Source organism: Oncorhynchus mykiss, chromosome 12, assembly GCF_013265735.2.
Source record: "Oncorhynchus mykiss isolate Arlee chromosome 12, USDA_OmykA_1.1, whole genome shotgun sequence".
NCBI classification, from domain to species: Eukaryota; Metazoa; Chordata; class Actinopteri; order Salmoniformes; family Salmonidae; genus Oncorhynchus; species Oncorhynchus mykiss.
The window spans coordinates 52,822,461-52,842,899 of NC_048576.1; the positions used below are offsets into that span (position 1 = coordinate 52,822,461).

The 20,439-nt window shown below is 43.0% G+C and overlaps 1 protein-coding gene across 1 annotated transcript; it reads left to right on the forward strand.

The window, feature by feature from the left end:
- Nucleotides 1-14,217: 14,217 nt before the first annotated feature.
- LOC110537763 (E3 ubiquitin-protein ligase RNF14) lies at nucleotides 14,218-20,265 on the forward strand. The gene is made up of 8 exons (XM_021624135.2): nucleotides 14,218-14,373; nucleotides 14,916-15,074; nucleotides 15,186-15,316; nucleotides 16,008-16,532; nucleotides 16,612-16,840; nucleotides 17,007-17,179; nucleotides 17,290-17,420; nucleotides 19,048-20,265. The coding sequence occupies exons 2-8, from the start codon at nucleotides 14,924-14,926 to the stop codon at nucleotides 19,106-19,108; spliced, it is 1,401 nt and encodes a 466-aa protein (XP_021479810.1). The 5' UTR covers nucleotides 14,218-14,373; nucleotides 14,916-14,923; the 3' UTR covers nucleotides 19,109-20,265.
- Nucleotides 20,266-20,439: the final 174 nt, after the last annotated feature.

A 20,439-nucleotide genomic window follows, 5' to 3' on the forward strand; every position in this document is an offset into this window, starting at 1 on the left:
CAATATTCTGGGTTTCTGAGACTAGTCAAATCTTAAATTTATTGGTTGGGTCCGGTTTTTCTTGATCACAGGTGCAGTGAAATGCTTGTGTTATAGCTCCAATGGTGCAGTATTTTACACAGCACGAATACAGTCTGACTGCTTACTGTTGTAGTTCCCCTTATATATTGAATAACCATCCTAAGATGGCCAGTCATAAAAAGCTTTATCACTACATCAAGATAATTCCACTCATTTCCCAAAACTCTTTCCCCGCAGGAGGATCTGAAAATCTCCCCCAGCAGAGACTTGCAGAAAGATAATCCATTAATAAATGTTGTTGAAAGTGTTGCTGTAATGCAATGCCTCTTTCCGTAGGTCCACACTTTACTGGTGAGCTTACTTATAATTGCCCCGGCTCTGCGGGAGGGAGGAAGGCTGTCATCTATTATTGGTAGATAAGTTGGATGACCGTTCAAAACTATTTTCCCAGTTGTCTAGAATGTACTGAATTCGTAAGTCTGATATTTCCTAGTTCCCAGTTGTTTTGAATGCGGCATATAGCAAGATATATTACATTAAAGGAGATAGGAATACCCTTGGGAAATTAATGGAGAACGTGTTTTCACCTCACACAGTAGACTGTCGACCAATCGCGTTCACGTTGGCATGCAGCTGCTAAAGTAATCGTTACGCAATCCCTTTTAAAAGTCAAGAGTATGAGTCAAGAAACCTGCCTATTTTCCTCTAAAGTACCTAATGTCACGATTCCAAAACTATACGATATTACAGAGAACAAGTTATCTATATCGGAATATATTTGTATTATTGTTCTTGTTGACGAAGTTGTTTTTGGAGCTAGCGCCCAATTTATGGAGTCATTTTCACGCCATATGTACTAAATTCAAAATAAAATAAATCGTGAACATGAAAAAAAAAGTTGAGAATGTAAACATATTTTCGAGGACGGGTGAAATAATGGATGTTGAAATCAAAATAGAAATGTAAACTAACATAAAACATCAAAACTATTTAAAGTCGTTGCCAGCCTGTAGTTAGCCACTGCCAGCCATAGGGTTGTCCATATGTTTTTATTAAACCAAGTCACGTCGAAATAAGCCATTTTGATTTTAGACCCATCACTAATGTATCCAGTTAGCTAGCTAGGTAACGTTACATCTATCCACCATGACGACACTCTAAAATCATGAGATTGAAATCATATTTCACCCTTTACGGACAGCTACTTGGTTTACAGAAAGCATACTTTCAAACTAGTCATATCTGAATTACACTTAGAAAAACGTTCTGGACTAGCTGGCTATTTAAGCTAGAGACATTCCAACTTGGTCAAAGTATGATAATGCATTTCCCCATATATCCAGCTGATGTTCACAGCAGAGTATTCAGAGGTGGTTTTGGCCTCATCTCTGTGCTGACCCAGACTATGAATAAGTTTCAAGTCCAGTGCCACCGCATCAGCAAGCACAGGTACATCAATTGCATGGTCAGGGGCATCATCAGCTGACAGAGGTGCAGGGACAAACCCAGAGATAGCTGCATTCCTCTAGTAACCAGGATGGCCAGGTGCATATCAATGGTCCTAGAATACAGGAAATGTGTACTTTTGCTGTCTATACTCAACCCATCATAGGGTCTACCCTATTTTGGCGATTGATAAATTCAGCCAATCTGTAAATGATGCATTACTTTTCTCATCATGTCTCACGCACTCACACTTTTTTTGCATGTTACACATGCAAAGTTGTTATTTTGGTACTTTACACATTTGCAGACACAAAATAAGATTAATAGACATGCTCTCTCTGATACATAGTGATGCACACTTAAATCTCTCTCTTTCTGATAGTGACACACTGTATTGTATGCCTCTTCCACCTCACTACACCGTTTCTCATTACAATTATTAAATTAAATAAACTTAAACATAACCTTATCAATGTGAATTTTCTCCCTTTTGCTTGAAGGTCCTTTCTGAACCTCTTCCGGAGGCAGGCTGCCTCTGGAAAAATAAAAATGAACCCTTCTTCTAGAACACCAGGCAAGAATACAAAGGCCTTTTATTCAGTCTATGGCTTCCTGGAAATCCATCAGAAGCAGACAAATCTCTGCAAGAGTCTGTCCCTGGGGGAAGATTGCAGTTAATTAATGTTTTATTACTAGTTGTGTTGTATGAGTCAGATTTATTTATACATTTCATTTATCCTTCTCCAGTCCAATGCTGACACTGTAGTCGGCCTCATCGCTCCCGAAATGAGCGGGAGAGGATCCTTCAGGGCTGCCATAGTCAAACTTTAAGGACTTTGTTAAAGATGTGGAAACTGCAGGTGAGCGTCAGCCTTTGTATTTTTTTAATTGTCAACATTTAATGGTAATAAACCAACAGGGCTGGGAAGATAATGTGTTCAGTTGCTGATTACCAGTTTATAAATGGTAACATCTATTGGATTACTCACCTAGTAACATAGTCCAATTACTTTGCCTTCTAAAGCCATAGTTAATACTATGAACAAAGCAATGTTTTTCACATTGACACCAGCAAACACACACCGGTAATTGTTTCAGGAGGAATGGAGGAAAAGGAAGCGGCAATGCACGGTGAATTAGTAGGAGAGAAAGATGGACAAGAAGTGGAGCCATCCAGTTTAACAGTTCCCACTATCCCTATAGTTATGCCATGGCTGATGGGTCAGGGGCACATAAGAAATTAGTTAAAGTATTTTATACAAATACTGTTTAAATGTAGGCCTTAGACACTCACTGTAAATAAGACAAAACAATATTTTACCCTTTTCTTGTCCTCATATAGCAAAGTGGCACATCCCAAATTATGCTGAGCCGCAGGTCTATGACCCATGAAGTGTCCGTCATTTTGTCAACAAAGCAGCATGGTGCATCGTCCAGAGACATTTATATTTTCCATAAAATGTTATAATTTTCAAACTAGTTTTCATTGGGACGGCAGATAAAGCAATCACTGACATATGAACACAGAATCCTAGTCATTACTACACAGGATTAATTGCATCACTTGACATTCTGTTGCTAGTTTCTATTTGAAGGTTTAATTTCTGTTCAAAAAGATCACCATTTACCATGTAGTGAAAACATTTATTTTCTTTTACATTTAATGACTGCAACCATTTGTATTTTAGTTATTTAAATAAACTTTGTCCATAGTGTGGTGGCAGAATTTGGGGTGAGCTGTTCTGTAGCCTATTTGGTGTTGGACTGTGATATGCCTTTCATAGACTCCTAGTATGTCTGCACCCTAACACAATGCCATTGTGCTCTGGAACTGTTGCTTGTATAAATAACTTGTAACAGTAGGATTGTATTATTACCTCTCACTACATAAAGGGACATGCAACCATTTACTCTGAAATCTTCCCTGCAGCTCCTTGTTTGAAGACTATTCTATTATACAATTAAAATAGTCTGCCTGAATCTTTGGTTACTAATGTTGTGGAAAATTTTATCCAATCAAAAAAATAAAAAATAAACAAATAACATTTTATAAAAATATATATTATTGTTATTTATTTTATATAAATAGGCCAATTGGTCTCATTTTGAATTACTGGACTAGACTTATTCCTTGCGACAGTATCAAGCAGCGGTATAAGGATAATACAGCCAAAAGTAGCAGCACATACTTCAAAACAGATGCATAAATATCTTGTCCATAGTCTCGAGATGGTGAGGTTGGGTCAATGGCTGCTTTGAGCAGTGTCATATCCTGGGCACTCCACTGGTGGGACCTCAATTCCCTGGCCATGCTCCTCCAGCAGGCAGGCATCGTCCAAGCTGTTTAAATCCTGAAAAAATGGAAAATCATGTTACATTTACAACCACTTTTTAAAATATATATATTTTTTTAGATGAGACTTACATTTTCATAGTGGCTCCTTTAAAATCTATAACTCCACATTGCCAGGGAAGGTGACAGGATTCTGTACTTTCTCATAGCTGGTTGGGGGTCAGATTTTGCTCGGTGTGCAGAGGATGTTTATCCCATCCATTGGTAAAGGTGTCTAGGTCTGCTTGGAGGCACACAATAGGTGACCTGTCAAACAGCCTTCAAGGGAGCCCTCATCTTCCAAACTGTAGGACATTGTAAAATGTTTGACACGGCGATCCACACATCCCACCATAACCGTTAGCATAGGAGAGAGCATTTGAAGCAACATAATGAAACATTCAACATCATAGCCAGTCCTGTCCAACAACAAATGTTAACCTTTGAGCATGAGGAGATGTAATTGGTCAAAGTATTCTAAGGTACTTTGCATTTCTACTTCACCGTCTCCAGTTGAATTGACCCGTTTCAACCCCATCACTGTGCACTTTCACCATCCTGTGATGCTCATAATTGATTTAATCTGTAGTCTAATAAACTGCATGGTTTCCAGAGGCATAGTGTCACGATTCTTCAAAGTCGAACCCAGAAGCAGACCAGGACAAGGAGAGTAGGAAAAAGATGAGTATTTATTTACAAGTGAATGGGTAGATATATCCAGGTGGTGTAGCGGGTAGCGGTGATGAGTTGATGGGAGTAAATAGGTGGATCCAATGGGGAAGCGGAATCTTCTGACGACCAGGCGGGAATGGGGTAAATGATCCGGGTGAGTAACTGAAGACAGAACAAACAGAGGTAAGTTCAAGGCAAGCAATACGTAACAAACAACAAAACAACTTCTATCCAACTTGAGGCTGATACTCTGGCACAACATACTGTTCATGGCTAACGATCCGGCAGGGAATGGATGTCAGGTCCGGGCTTATGAAGAGGAGAGATGATCAGGACCAGGTGTGCAGATAGCTGATGGGATACAGGTGCGGGTAATCAGAAACCCCAACTGGCTACATTGCCCGGCAACCAGACAGGGTGCGTTCCAGGACGCCGGAAAAACTCTCCAAGACAGAACATAGGTAAAAAACAGACTCAGGAAACGGGATTCGTGACAGTACCCCCCCTCCGACGAACGCCACCGGGCGGACTACCCGGAGCGCCAGGGTGGAGGCGGTAAAAGTCACGAAGCAGGTCATCGTCAAGGATCTGACGCCGAGGAATCCAACTCCTCTCCTCAGGACCATATCCTTCCCAATCCACTAAATACTGGAACCCTCGACCCCGCCGTCTGGAGTCCATGATGCGGCGCACCGTGTAGACAGGACCACCTCCGATCATCCGAGGAGGAGGGGGTAGCAGAGGACTGAGGTGAACCGGCTTGAGGCAGGAGACATGAAAGGTGGGGTGTACTCGAAGCGTTGCCGGCAATTTGAGTCGAACCACAGCAGGGTTAATGATTCTCTCCACCACGAACGGACCAATGAACTTTGGTGACAGTTTCCTCGACTCAGTCCGTAGAGGAAGATCCCGTGTTGCCAACCACACCTTATCTCCGATGGTATAAGCGGGAGCAGGAATACGGCGACGATTCACCTGGATCTGATACCGGTCAGAAACTCTAAGGAGGACCTTCCTGGCCCAATGCCAGGTCCGGTGGCAACGACGAATGTGGGCCTGGACAGAAGGGACCGAAAGATCCCTCTCCTGAGAGGGAAACAAGGGAGGTTGGTATCCGTACAGGCATTGGAAGGGGGACATCCCAGTGGCAGATGAAGGAAGGGTATTATGGGCATACTCGACCCAGGGTAATTGAGTTGACCAAGAGGTGGGATCAGAGGAGACAAGACAACGCAGCGTGGACTCCATCTTCTGGTTGGCTCTCTCCGCCTGACCATTAGATTGGGGGTGAAATCCAGATGTGAGACTGACTGTAGCTCCAATGGCCAAACAGAAAGATTTCCAGACAGCAGAGGTAAACTGAGGACCACGGTCAGAAACAATGTCACAGGGTAACCCGTGGACCCTGAACACCTCCCTAACCAGGATCTCGGACGTCTCAGTGGCAGAAGGCAGCTTGGAGAGGGGAACAAAGTGGGCAAACTTGCTGAATCTATCTACAATGGTCAGAATAACCGTGTTACCAACAGAAGAGGGCAACCCCGTGACAAAATCCAGAGCCAGATGCGACCAAGGTCGCCGGGGAATAGGTAGGGGGTGAAGAAGCCCAGAGCTGGCCCGATTGGTACTCTTATTCTGCGCACAAACAGGACAAGCGGCAACAAACCTCCGAGTATCTTCTCCCATGGCAGGCCACCAAAATCTTCTGCGCAGTAGCGCCATAGTCCGAGCAACACCAGGGTGACAAGCTATCTTGCTGGCGTGGGACCACTGAAGGACAGCAGAACGAACCGACTCAGGCACAAACAACCGACCGGGTGGACCGTTACCGGGCCCGGGCTGTGTCCGAAGAGCCGCCATCACCTCCTCAATCCTCCATGTAACGGCTCCCACGACAACGTTCTGGGGAAGAATCGTCTCAGTCTTGGCCTCACTCTCCTCCGTCTTGGAGAACATCCGGGACAGGGCGTCCGCCTTCCCGTTCTTCGACCCAGGTCGGAACGTCAGGGAAAAATTGAAGCGTCCAAAAACAAAGCCCATCGGGCCTGACGAGAGTTGAGACGTTTAGCCGATTGCACGTAAGCCAGATTCTTGTGGTCAGTCCAGACCACAAACGGTTGCTCCGCTCCCTCCAACCAGTGACGCCACTCCTCCAAGGCAAGCTTCACAGCGAGAAGCTCCCGGTTACCCACATCGTAGTTTATTTCAGCTGGAGAAAGACAAGAGTAGAAGGCGCAGGGATGGAGTTTACCGTCAGTGGAGCTACGCTGGGACAGGATGGCGCCCACCCCCACATCAGACGCATCCACCTCCACAACGAACTGACGGGAAGTGTCAGGTTGAGAGAGAGTCGGGGCGTTGGTGAATCGGCTCTTCAAATCTAGAAATGCTCGGTCTGCCTCAGGAGACCAACAGAATTTTCTGGTGCAAGACGTCAGTACAGTTAAAGGGGCGGCCACCCGGCTGTAATCACAGATAAACCTCCGATAAAAATTTGCAAACCCCAGGAATCTCTGGAGCTGCAATCTCGAACCGGGCTGGACCCAATCCCGAACCGCCCGAACCTTCTCTTGGTCCATCTTGAGCTCTCCCCTGGAGATGATGTAACCGAGGAAGGACGTCGTGTGGGCGTGAAAATCACACTTCTCAGCCTTCACGAACAGACGGTTCTCCAATAACCGCTGCAGGACCTGCTTGACATGCTGAACGTGGCTAGAAAGCTCCTTCGAGAAGATGAGGATATCATCCAGGTAAACAAACACAAAAATACCAATCATATCTCTCAGAACGTCATTCACCATACTTTGGAACACAGCAGGAGCGTTGGTCAGTCCAAACGGCATCACCTGGTACTCGAAATGTCCCATCGGAGTATTGAACCCAGTCAACCACTCGTCTCCCTCCTTGATCCGAACCAAATGATAAGCATTACGTAAATCAAGCTTCGTAAAAACCGTAGCACCCTGTAAAGAATCGAAAGCCGAGCTCATCAAGGGCAGGGGATACTTGTTCTTGACCGTAATATCATTCAAACCCTGATAATCAATACACGGTCGAAGAGAGCCATCCTTCTTGCTCACAAAAAAAAATCCTGCTCCCAGAGGTGATGACGAGGGCCGAATGAGACCTGCAGCTAGAGACTCCTTGATGTAGGTCTCCAAGGCCTCACGTTCAGGTCGAGAGATACTGTATAACCGTCCCTTGGGTAAGGAAGCTCCACGAAACAGATTAATCGCACAGTCATAAGGTCGGTGGGGAGGAAGGGACTGAGCCTTCTGTTTACTGAATACTTCACCCAACTCGTGATATGTTTCTGGAACCAGGGACAAATCAGGAGGAACAGAGTCACTGATCTGACTGGAAATGGCAGGAGAACAGGCAGTCCTAAGACAGTTAGCATGACAATCAATGCTCCAACTAGTTACCTTACCCGTCACCCAATCAAACGAGGGATTGTGTTCCTTCAGCCAGGGGTAACCAATAACCAGAGGAACATGGGGTGAGGACAGAATGAAGAAGGAGAAACTCTGAATGATTCCCCGACAACAACATCTTAACCGGTTCAGTCCTCATAGTGATCCGTGCCAGACTACTGCCGTTCAGAGTGGTTGCTTCAATGGCTTCCGGCAATTGCTCCTTAGAAAGCCCCAGCTGTTCCACCAAGTCGGCATCAATAAAGCTGCCATCGGCACCTGAATCGATAAAAGCGTTAATCTCTAAGCTCTGATCCTTATTCATAAGGGTCGCAGGAAAACGGGGTCTGACAGGATTCTGGAGAGGTTGAATCTGGCTCGCTAAAATTCCTCCCAAAACTAGCGAGCCGGGCAGTTTAACGAGCGCTGTGGACAAGTGGAGATGTAATGTCCTGAGCTACCACAGTAGAAACAGCTGTTGGTCTCACGTCTACGTTGGCGCTCCTCCTTAGTTAGCCCGTGTCGCCCCACTTGCATTGGTTCAGGATCTGGTGGCAAGACCCCTCCACTAATCCCGTGTGGGGAATAACGATCAATACGTTCTGGTTGACTTCCTGAACCGAATGGTAACCGAGTTGCTGATTGATTGGATGGGCCCCACTGCTTCTCCCTCCTTCTCTCTCGGACTCTATTATCTACCCGAATAGATAAAGTGACCAAGCTGTCTAGATCACTAGGCTCTGGATAGGATATCAGCTCGTCCTTGAGTTGCTCCGACAACCCCTGGTAAAAAGCCGCTTGTAGTGACTCCTCATTCCAACCGCTCTCCACAGACAATGTCCTGAACTCGATCATAAAGTCTGCCACACTGCGAGCTCCTTGGCGAAGAGTGAACAAACGTTTAGCTGCGTCCTTACCTCGGACTGGATGATCAAAAAGCCTTCTCAGCTCTCCCGTGAATTCCTGGTATGAAGACATGCAGGTCCCCTGTCGTTCCTAAACGGCTGAAGCCCATTCCAGAGCTCTTCCACGCAGCAGTTCAATAACAAAGGCTATCCTAGCCTTGTCAGTGGCGTAGGAATGGGGCTGCAGATCAAACACTAACCCACACTGCATAAGAAACGAACGGCATCTTCCCAAATCCCCTTCATATTTATCAGGCGTCGGTACCTTGGGTTCACGGAAGGAAAACGCATCAGGCACGGCAGGTAAGATGGGTGAAATAGGTGGTGAATGAATCGCCAGCAAACTGAGCTGATCCTGGATCTGTGTCAAGCTAGCAGATAATTTCTGGATTGCAACCGCTATCTCCTGTAGCTCCGTCTTGTGTTGTCCCAATGTCCTCCCCTGCTGGGTAATGGCATGGCAAACGGAATCCAGGTCCGCTGGGTTCATTCTTGGCCGGATCGTTCTGTCACGATTCTTCAAAGTCGAACCCAGAAGCAGACCAGGACAAGGAGAGTAGGAAAAAGGTGAGTATTTATTTACAAGTGAATGGGTAGATATATCCAGGTGGTGTAGCGGTGATGAGTTGATGGGAGTAAATAGGTGGATCCAATGGGGAAGCGGAATCTTCTGACGACCAGGCGGGAATGGGGTAAATGATCCGGGTGAGTAACTGAAGACAGAACAAACAGAGGTAAGTTCAAGGCAAGCAATACGTAACAAACAACAAAACAACTTCTATCCAACTTGAGGCTGATACTCTGGCACAACATACTGTTCATGGCTAACGATCCGGCAAGGAATGGATGTCAGGTCCGGGCTTATGAAGAGGAGAGATGATCAGGACCAGGTGTGCAGATAGCTGATGGGATACAGGTGCGGGTAATCAGAAACCCCAACTGGCTACATTGCCCGGCAACCAGACAGGGTGCGTTCCAGGACGCCGGAAAAACTCTCCAGGACACAACATAGGTAAAAAACAGACTCAGGAAACGGGATTCGTGACACATAGTGGGAGAACCACACAACACTATCATCACGTGACTCCAAGTTTACTTCGATATGATGGTTATTATATCAATATTGACACAAAGGCATTTCCACAGCCATTTCTCACACAATGAATTTTACCGGCAAGACCGCACCATGTCCAAACAAATGATCGGTCGGCATTTATCAAGTTGTACCGAAACTGTCTGTTTCCATCACAGCTGTCATCATTTTTGTTATACAGTACTTGCATAAAAAGTGAATGGAAACGTTGTCTATAAAGCACTCATTTTCAAAGCATTTAAATACCAGTTATGCATGAAACAGCACAGCTTGTCTTCTCTACTCCGTGTAGGGATTATAATTTAGGTGTAGGCCACTTGTCTAAGTATAGTCTTGGTGAAATTTCAATAATGTGGTCATAATCTATGTATTCAGCACATACAAATAGTGGTGGAAATTAATGTTGATTGTGAATGTTTTTACCAGAGATAAATCTTCCCTTACCACAACCACAGACATGAAACATGCATCTTGGGATGTCCACATTCTCCACTCCTTAGTCTGTCCTCACCCTAGATGCTGACAGACAGACACTGGGATTATAATAAAGACAATTATTCGTCATATTTCAAGGTGTAATTCAGTCACTCTCCTCTGTGATGTATGAAACTTGGTCAACATGAATATATATTTGTCTTGATAGACAAGGCCTCAGGCAGACCTGGCATATGGTCTGATTCGAGACCATATACAAACAAGTGCCTGATTCTACACAGCACTACTGAGGGAATGATGCGGTTACCTTAATGGAAAGCCAAGTTTCTCTACAGACTCCAGGAAGAAACCAATGGCAGTTGATGCTTTGTTGTTGGTTGCTGCACTGTGTACATGATCTATAGGACATCATTATGAAACTGATTGTGTAATACAAAAAAATAACATGTATATAAAAACAGCGGGGCTGTTGTATAATTCAAACCCATTTTGAATAGAAAGCATTGGATTATCCACATTGAGTCAGACAAACGTCAAATACCATGGGAGGTCAATCGGTTAACTTTCTTGAGAAGCTGTCTATACCACCAAATATAAAAAGCCATATCTGTTGAAAGACCATTGGACAGTTTTGTATACTTCCGAAAGCAGGAGTCTTGCAGTGAAATACAGAGGCAGCATAGTATGGGCTAGGAGTTATGACTAAATGTGCACCCTGATCAGAAAGGGGTTTTAGCTTACCTGATCAATGTGTGGTTGGTGTCCACATGTATGAGGGAAAGAGGACACCGAACAGAGTATGTTCTGACAACACAACCAAGTCGTGCCATTCTTTGCTGTATTCCTGCAGCATCGACACTCGGGTCCACTGACTCGATGACCCATTACTTTCAGACATTCTCTCACCATCCTATTGTGGTGAACTTGTCTTGATTGTGTCCACCAGATTGTCCAGCTCCTCATCTATCATTTGGCTGCATGTTCCCTCACCACGATACCGTATTTTTTACATTGGTCAGTTTGTGTTGAGATGCCAAGCAGTTGCAAGATACAGGCAGATCCATTTCAATCAGCTGTTGAAGGTGCTGTTCTGACAATCAGTTTAAGACGTCCCATTTCGCCATCCAACTCAACAACAATTGATGGGGCACATGTTTCTTCCATTGCAGCATTGACGAGACTATACAGGTTGGGGAGACCCCGCACTACCTTTTGTGGCAAGTCTACTTGATTTGCTAGTGAGCGGAGGATGGGTATAATTTGTGGAACGTTCCAACAGGAATCTGTTCCAAAAACTTTGTAAAGTACAAGCAACGTATACAAAGTAGCATGATCAATTCACCTAGCGAACTATAGCCGAATAGGCATCAACTCACCACGTAGCTTATTCTTAATGTTTGAGAACTTTTTCAGAATAAATGTGGTGAGTGAAAACTTAAGGAAATAGCCCACTCCCTACACGGTACTTTATTCGGCCACTATACAACTTTGTTTGCGTTGTTTGTTGGCAACCTTATTTACTACGTTTTTGTTGAAATGTTCCACAAACGAATGTTCCACAAATTATACTGATAAATATAATCTCAATGGTGCTGACAAACTAAGTAATCAAGGACCAGAGGAAGGCATTGCATAGCCTGCTGTAATCTGTACAGGAGCGTCTCCATAATGTGCCTCCCCATAGACTCCCCATAGTCTATGAAAGGCAAACAGCTGGTATCAGGCAAGATTTGGTCTTGACTTCAGGTATTGGAATAGCTATTTAGGGTTGTCACGGTTTTCACTCTCGCTCTCTCTCTCACACACACACACACAAGCCATGTTCAGAATACCCGGGTACAGAAAGGGAAGATTTGGCACGTAGTGGTGACGTCAGACCGTCTACTTAAGTAGGCAAAAGAAAAAAAAATGACAAAATTCAGCTAATGAAAGGTGCAGTGTTCCTGACGACTGTCGCCTCTCCTGGGATGATTGCAGGATTTGGCTCAACGTTAGCCTTGGCCAAGAAAAATAGCCAGGGATAGTTTAGCATGGTAGTTATGATTGATGTAGGCTAGCATTACATCTAGGCAATTTAGATGTATGTTAGCCCTGACCGATGACGGAGTGATATTACACTGGTCCACATAATCTGACTACTAACATTAATTGTCCAAAATGTATTGCATTTCTTGCATAGCCTCCCTGGGTGTATGGCAATTTTATATTATGAAGAAAAACAAATTGCTCGCGCTGAAGACATCTCTCTGTATTTGGGTGTTTACCAGCATTTGTAACTTGAGTCTGAAAATTATCTGTATAAAACAGTTCATTTGATAATACTTGTGGAATATACAAATACTTGATTGTGTTCGTTGATAGTGTTAAGACGAACTGTCACTCCAAAACTAGCGGGCCTATGAAGACTCATTGTCAACTCCTCCCTCTAAACCCCGCCCTTCACGGAAAAATAATGCCAAAACACTCAATCGAAAAGACTGTCAGTGAAAGCAAAGAAACAGACATCGAAAGCAAAGATACGAGTAGCGTAACCAAAAGGTAGTACATGCAGGCAAGAGCGTAGGCATTATTGGAACGTATTTATTGATAATATCTGTTGGAAAAAAGTTTGGCTGTTGCCACACACATACCTACTTGTTAACAAAATTAAGGAAGTTTCCTTTAAAATTATTCACAAATATTACCCTGCCAACCACTATATGAAGAAGTTTAAGGAAAACATAAACTCAAATTCTTTTGGCCTAATTTTATATTCACAAATGTAAATTTACAAACAAAACACCACATCTTCTTACCTTACACAAATAAACTGAACTGTTTTTTAAGACAATTAAATACTCTTCTGACAAAAAAGCTGTTAGAATTATAAGTGTATGTGCGTCCCTTAAGGTCCTTGTGTAATGTGATATTGTACCCTAGCCCAATTGTCCTTTATATATTATGTATATATACTTGTGTTCCCACATGTACTTCCTGTATTGATTTGTTGTTAATAAAAAAAAATAGAATATATATATTTATATCATTTTAAAAAGAGCATAGGCAAAATGTATTCAATAGGATTGGTTGCTGGGAAAGTTGAACCGAAAACGATTTTTGCATTCGTTTTCAAATATTGTTTAAAATCAATTGTCATAGTGTTTTTCTCGCGCTTTAAAATGATTTGCTTACGAGTTTTTTGATTTTGCTTTTGAAGTCTTATTTTTGTTTACAATTTCTATACATTTTGCTTTCAATTATTTGTTTTGATTTCAACATCCATTATTTCACCCGTCCTCGAAAATATAATATTTACATTATACATCTTTATTTTTCATGTTCACGATTTTATTTTATTTTGAATTCAATACATATGGCGTGAAATTGACCCCATACCAATTGATTCCCATTCACTCATTGACAGCGCTCCTTGTCCCAGTATCGCCCAGAATGCACCCCGCGGCCCTTTGACGACACGTCGACGACGTACGCAATGGGCGTTAATACGATTCCAATTGAGCTTTCCATCTCCTGTGGAGAGATGTACTGCTTGGATTCTTTACCTACAATAGAAATAAGCTGAAACATTTTTATGTAATTAATTTAATTATTCTTTTGGACAAATTTCATATACACAAATGTAAATTTACAAACAAAACACCACGTTTTCTTACCTTACAAAAATAAATTGAACTGTAAGACACTTTAAGACAATTAAATACTCTACTAACAAAAAAGCTGTTAGAATTATAAGTGTATGTATGTCCCTTAAGGTCCTTGTGTAATGTATATTATTTATATATACTTGTGTTCCCACATGTACTTCCTGTATTGATTTGTTGTTAATAAAAATAAAAAAATTCCTCAGTGGTCATCCAAAAACGGGGGTTCCTCTAGATAACACAGCCACAAAGACAATTATTGTAAACATTTATGAAAACAAAAATGTTAGCAGTGTGGTTAAGGTTTGGTTTAAAATGTAAGAAGATAAATTGTAGAAATAGGCGGAGTTTATGACTTTGTGGCTGTGTTAACTAGTGAAAACCAATACGTAATTTGTGGTGGCTGAAGTAAAAGGTAAATAACACAACATGATCTAAGAAAATGATAGCTAGTTGTGATAGTCGTTTTATATATCTCGGCCAGTGACTGATTAGTCATGATAGATAGATAGCTTATTATTAAAGAGGCACTTAGCTAAAGTTAGCTAACGTTACGTTAACGTCGTCAGCCCTTGAGATCAGGGCCTAGCTAGATTTGTTACATAGTCACTTTAGACTATGGTTCTCTAGTTGAAACCATATAACGTTAGCTAGGTAACTGTTAGATAGCTAACGTTAGACGACTCTAATCAGCCTGCTAGCTAGCTAACTTACCTAATACCCATGCATTATTATTAGGATGATGCTGCTCTATCCTGAAACGTTGTAAGAGCTAGTTTATTTAACCTTGTTACCTCTCACTTTATCTTTAATGCTGTGTTAATTTGCTGGTGCTATACTTCTCTGTATTATTGAAGCAATACTTAGCTAATACACTACACTGCCAATACACTACCAATCAAAATGAGATTGGCTATCACGCAGAGCCTCACAAGTTTTACTATTGTTGCCGCACAGGAATGTAAATGTCGGAGGACCAGGAAGCCCAGGAGGATGAGTTGCTTGCTCTAGCGAGTATTTACGATGAAGAGGAGTTTCACAGAGCCAAATCTGCACAGGGCGGTGAGATACAACTATGCCTTGAACTTCCTCCTAGTTTCAAGTTGATAGTCGATGGTAAGGCTGTTTACCTTCCTCTCCATTAATACTGAGTGTCCCTTTAAAATGAATCAACTGTCAATCAGCATTAAAACCTGAACAATCAAATGTGTTGTATGTTTCTGGCAGGAAACAAGCAGACCGAATATGACATATCTTTCCTACCTCCTCTGGTGCTTAACTTTGAACTTCCTGCTGACTACCCTTCTTCCTCATCTCCGGTCTATACACTAAGTTCCAAATGGCTGTCAAGGGACCAGGTGAGGTAGACCCATCAACATGACAAGAAATCACATAACATGTTTCAACAATATTCCCCTTGTCCTCTAGCTTGGAAACCCAACTTTGAATTTCATTGAATTCTACGTTGGGCATAAATGAGCGTTTTGAATAAGGAAAGATGTCCCTCACATGACCTCTACAAGCCAGAATGTTGAATCTAATTATATTTTAACTTACTTTACCTGTTGTCTGAGCGGTTGGTCCTGTTGAAGGTAGTAAAGTCAGACATTCTATCCTCAGGGAAAGTATGATTACATCAACTTTTCAAGGCGATGGTAGTACATTCAGGTTTCTATTATGTGAAGCATGCGCACAAGATGAAAATACATGCACGAGATGCATGCATACTTGCCAAACTCGTGTACGTATTTACATGCTTCTATGCATGCTTCAGGTGATAAATATCGGAAAGCACTACCAGTGCTTTGAAAAGTTAATATAATTATACTTTCCTGTGGATATATTCTCACATTCCTACCTGCAAAAGGACCAACCGCACGGACAACAGGTAAAGTAAGTTAAAATCAAATTTTATTCAACATTCTGGTTTGTAGACGTCGTGAGAGGAAACCTTCCTGATCCAAACTCTCACTCATGCCCGATGTAGAATTCAACGAAATTCAACGTTGGGTCTACAGGCTCCTCACCAACCCTCTTTCTCCCCCTCAGATGACTTCTCTATGCAAGCGCCTGGATGGGCTGTGGGAGGAGAACCAGGGCTGTGTTGTTCTCTTCACATGGATCCAGTTCCTTAAGGAGGAGGCCTTTGCCTTCCTCGACGTCAAGTCTCCCCTGGAGGTGGTCAAGGGGGGCAACGCTCCGGTGGAATGGAAGAGGAGTGAGGCTGGTGTGAAGCGGGCGGGGAGTCTAACCGGGGAGAAGGATAAACTGGAGCCCCTGCTGGAGCTGGACCCCCGTGCTGTCCTGGTGGTTGACCCCCGTACTGATATCCTACCTCAGCTCCTGGACTTTGATGAAGCTCAGCGGCAGAAGGTGTTTGACGCCAAGGCGTTCTGCTGTGGTATCTGCTTCATGGAGAAGCTGGGCTCGGGCTGCCTGTGCTTTAAGGAATGCCAGCATGTGTACTGCAAGACCTGCATGACGGAATACTTCCAGATTCAGATCCGCGACGGCAACGTTCAGTGCCTTAACTGCCCCGAGCCCAAGTGCACCTCCTTGGCTACACCCTCACAGGTAACTTTGACTCTTGTGACATTAATGAGCTCTTGTGACAATCTTATGAGCACTGACTAATGCACTGCCCCTTTTACAGGTCAAGCTCCTTGTCGGGGAGGAGTTGTTTGCGCGTTATGACCGCCTTCTGCTTCAGTCCAGCCTGGATCTGATGGCTGACGTGGTGTACTGCCCTCGCCAGTCCTGCTGCCAGGCTGTGATGGTGGAGCCAGACACCACCATGGGCATTTGCCCTGCCTGCCAGTACGCCTTCTGCACCCTCTGCAAACGGGGATACCACGGCCTGTCCCACTGCAAGGTCACAGCAGGTAAAGGAAATAGTTTACATTATATTTCATAGTTTATATAGTATATTACCTTACAAGTAATTAGTTATATGCTGTGCACAGTCTATACACTAAAGATGATCAATCAAAATGTAGGTTAGAGTAATGGTTATGGTATTGAGAGTGGTCTCTACCTCCTGCCTTGTAGATGAGCTGCGAGGCCTGCGGGATGAGTATATATCTGCCAGTGCTGAGGGGAAGAAGTTCATGGAGCAGCGCTTTGGGAAGCGGGTCATCCAGCGTGCTGTGGAGGAATCCTTCAGCAGGGATTGGCTTAATGAGAACTGTAAAGGCTGCCCTCGCTGTGGCACTAATATACAGGTATGTTGCTCTCCGCACTACACAGCTTTATAACTAGTTAGTATGCATATGTTTTGCTGCTCCTACATGATTTTGATCTATCATCTTCTCTGTTCTGTCTTTATGTGTAGAAGGTTGATGGCTGCAACAAGATGACTTGCACCTCGTGTAAGCAGTACTTCTGCTGGCTGTGTCTGGGCCAGCTCACACGTGTCAACCCCTACAGCCACTTCAACAACCCCTCCTCGCCTTGCTTCAACCAGTCAGTGGCTTTGCTATGTCTGACAATTGGCTCTGTGTCCTTTTGAGGTGTAGGATACATAAGGATTATGCACAAAGGGGGGAATTCAGACACGAGTTACATATGCATCAATTTAAATTTCACTTTTCTCTCTATGCATATTCTGAACTTGAATTTAAGCATGGGGAAATTACCAGTGCCAGCAAGGTAAGCGTTTAGGGTGGAGATCAAAGAAACAGGTGTGGCAGAGGTGTGTCTACAGATGCATCCTATTCTAACCTGGACTTAATTCCCTAATATTTCCACCACTTTTTTATGCACGAGGAAACGGTGAATACAGTTGAGTTAACCTGCCGGTTCCAAGTGGAAAAAGCATCTACTTAATTTTTTCCAATACACAGTTCCATGATCAGTGCAGGCAACTAGGGTATTTTTGAAAATACTATTCTACATATTATAATTATATTGTAGGCAACACTACTTCCAACGTTACCACTGATGAACTTAATGTGTCAATTTTCAGAATGAATCAAACCACCTTTTTTTTGTTCATGTGGAAAAGGAGTGGCGCAGCGCCCTAAGGCACTGCATTGCAGTCCTTGAGGCGTCACTACAGACCCGGGTTCGATCCCAGGCTGTATCACAACTGGCTGTGATCGGGAGTCACATTTGGCCCAGCGTCGTCCGGGTTAGGGGAGGGTTTGGCTGGGGGGGGGGGCTTTACTTGGCTCATCGAACTCTAGTGACTCCAAATCCATGTGTATATATTTTTTATTTAACTAGGCATGTCAGTTAAGAACAAATTCTTATTTACAATGACTGCCTTCCCCCGTGCCAAACACGGACGACGCTGGGGCAGGTAGCCTAGTGGTTAGAGCATTGGACCAGTAACCGAAAGCTTGCTGGATCGAATCCCTGAGCTGACAGTTAACCCACTGTTCCCCGGGCGCCGAAGACATGGATGTCGATTATGGCAGCCCCCTGCAAATCTCTTATTCAGAGGGGTTGGGTTAAGTGCGGAAGACACATTTCAGTTGAATACATTCAGCTGTACAACTGACTAGGTATCCCCTTTTCTCTTTCCAATTGTGCGCCACCCTATGGGACTGCCTATCACGGCAGAATGTGATACAGCCTGGAATCGAACCAGGGACTGTTGTGACGCCTTAGACCGCTGCGCCACTCTGGAGCACTTATGTAATATTTTGTTTTGTTTTTAAATCTATCCATGGGTTCTGAAACGGAGAGCCATGAAAACATATGCACATTTGTATCTTTGTATATTCTGACCGCGTTCCCCATACATTCAAGTCTTGGGCCAATCAAATTAAATGAACACCGTATTTAAAGGGATTGCTTTAGATAAATGAACAGAAACTAATTGAACAAAAACTCACTGATCAAATTGTGTTTTCTGGGGTTGAATTAAATGTATTTAGTGTGCGCAAGGGAACCACGCCCGCAAACCTCGTTATGCACCTCCATAAGGTCATTCTAAATACCAACTACTGAAGTGCGTACGAAAGGCGTACATTTCCAAAGTCTGAATCGGCCCCATAGAATGTCTATCTAACCTTTTTTTTATTGGCTTCTTAATAAATGAGTAAAAATGACAAATTTCTTGTGTTTCTTTGTTGTTATTTTATAGGCTGTTCCAGGGTGTGGATATTGATGAAGATGATGCCTTTTGGAGTGATGAAGAGGACTGATGTGCAATACCTCCCATGCGTGCTTCATTTGTATGCACTTTAACCGCCCATGGATTTAGCCAATACAATTTCTCACCATCATTGATCAGGCATTTACTTACCCAAAATACATCAGTCATTTCTGATGGTTGAATGGCTAGCGGAGAGCAATTCCAGTTAGAAGTAGGCACATTACCTTACTCCAAACAGCAGTCAAATACTCAGGGCCAGTATTTTTCTGAAAGAATACTTGTGAAGAGAGTGTGAGCGAGTGTACCAAAAACGAATGGGTTACAGTGTGTTTAGATGATTTGAACAGATAACGTTGGTATGTTTTATCAATCTCGATATGAAAAGGAAATTCAGGGATCCGGGGGTGAAATCTTTCAATCAAGAACAGAGGACAACATTTTGGGATAATGTTTGTACAATTTAATGTCTGTCCTTTAGAACCACTTTAATCATGAGTTAACTCTCTGTATACCCGGATACCATCCAAACCATGAGCTCACAGCTTGATGTAAAAAAAAAAAAAAGGGTGAATAAAGCTTTGCCAAATGTGACATTCATCCAATGGCCATCAAGACATGATTTTTAGACACACTATTGTCCTTTTTTGTATGTTTTTGTTCCTTTTTCACCAAAAGGTACACTTTATTTATCATGTAACATGATTTGTTTGAATGGGACACACTCAGGAGGAGGCTGGTGGGAGGGGTTATAGGATTATGGGCTCATTGTAATGGCTGGAATGGAATTAATACAACATGGGTTGATACATGGTTTCCATATGTTTGATACAATTCCATTTACTCCATTCCAGCTATTACAATGTGCCCGTCCTCCTATTGCTCCTCCCGCCAGCCTCCTCTGACGCACACTGTTGATTAGGTTAAATATGGCATTGTTTCAGTACAAAAGATATGTCTGTAACCACCCTGGCATTTGCTAGTTACTACCTACTCACATTATGATCTTCATTGAAACTTTTCAGAAAGTGAGGCTAATTTGGAAATGGACATCAATGTAAATCACATTCAAAATACATGTCCTGCTCTTAAAGCAGTTATATTGTGCTTTCACTTTTATCTGTTAATGTTGAAGGGGGACAGTCTTTGATATTTGCAGTAGTCCTGAATTTAAAAAGTGTTGTAATAACCATAAACATACATAAATAACCCTTTGGTTTTAGTGTTCATTCCCATGTTGGGGGTTTTAGGACATTCTTCATGTATTCCTTTTCTCAATACATGTTATATGAAGTTACTCAGAAATGTACTCCCTTGTTTATTTTGTCACACTGTATTAAGAGTGAACATGTGTTAACAGAATCACTTCCATTCCTATACTTG

What these genes read in the sequence shown, in the direction of transcription:
- LOC110537763 (XM_021624135.2), top strand. Translation starts at nt 14,924, where the DNA reads ATGTCGGAGGACCAGGAAGCCCAGGAGGATGAGTTGCTTGCTCTAGCG. An exon ending in TTTCAAGTTGATAGTCGATG is followed by an intron (nt 15,075 to 15,185) that starts GTAAGGCTGTTT and finishes TGTTTCTGGCAG; the next exon opens with GAAACAAGCAGACCGAATAT. An exon ending in CCACTGCAAGGTCACAGCAG is followed by an intron (nt 16,841 to 17,006) that starts GTAAAGGAAATA and finishes CCTGCCTTGTAG; the next exon opens with ATGAGCTGCGAGGCCTGCGG.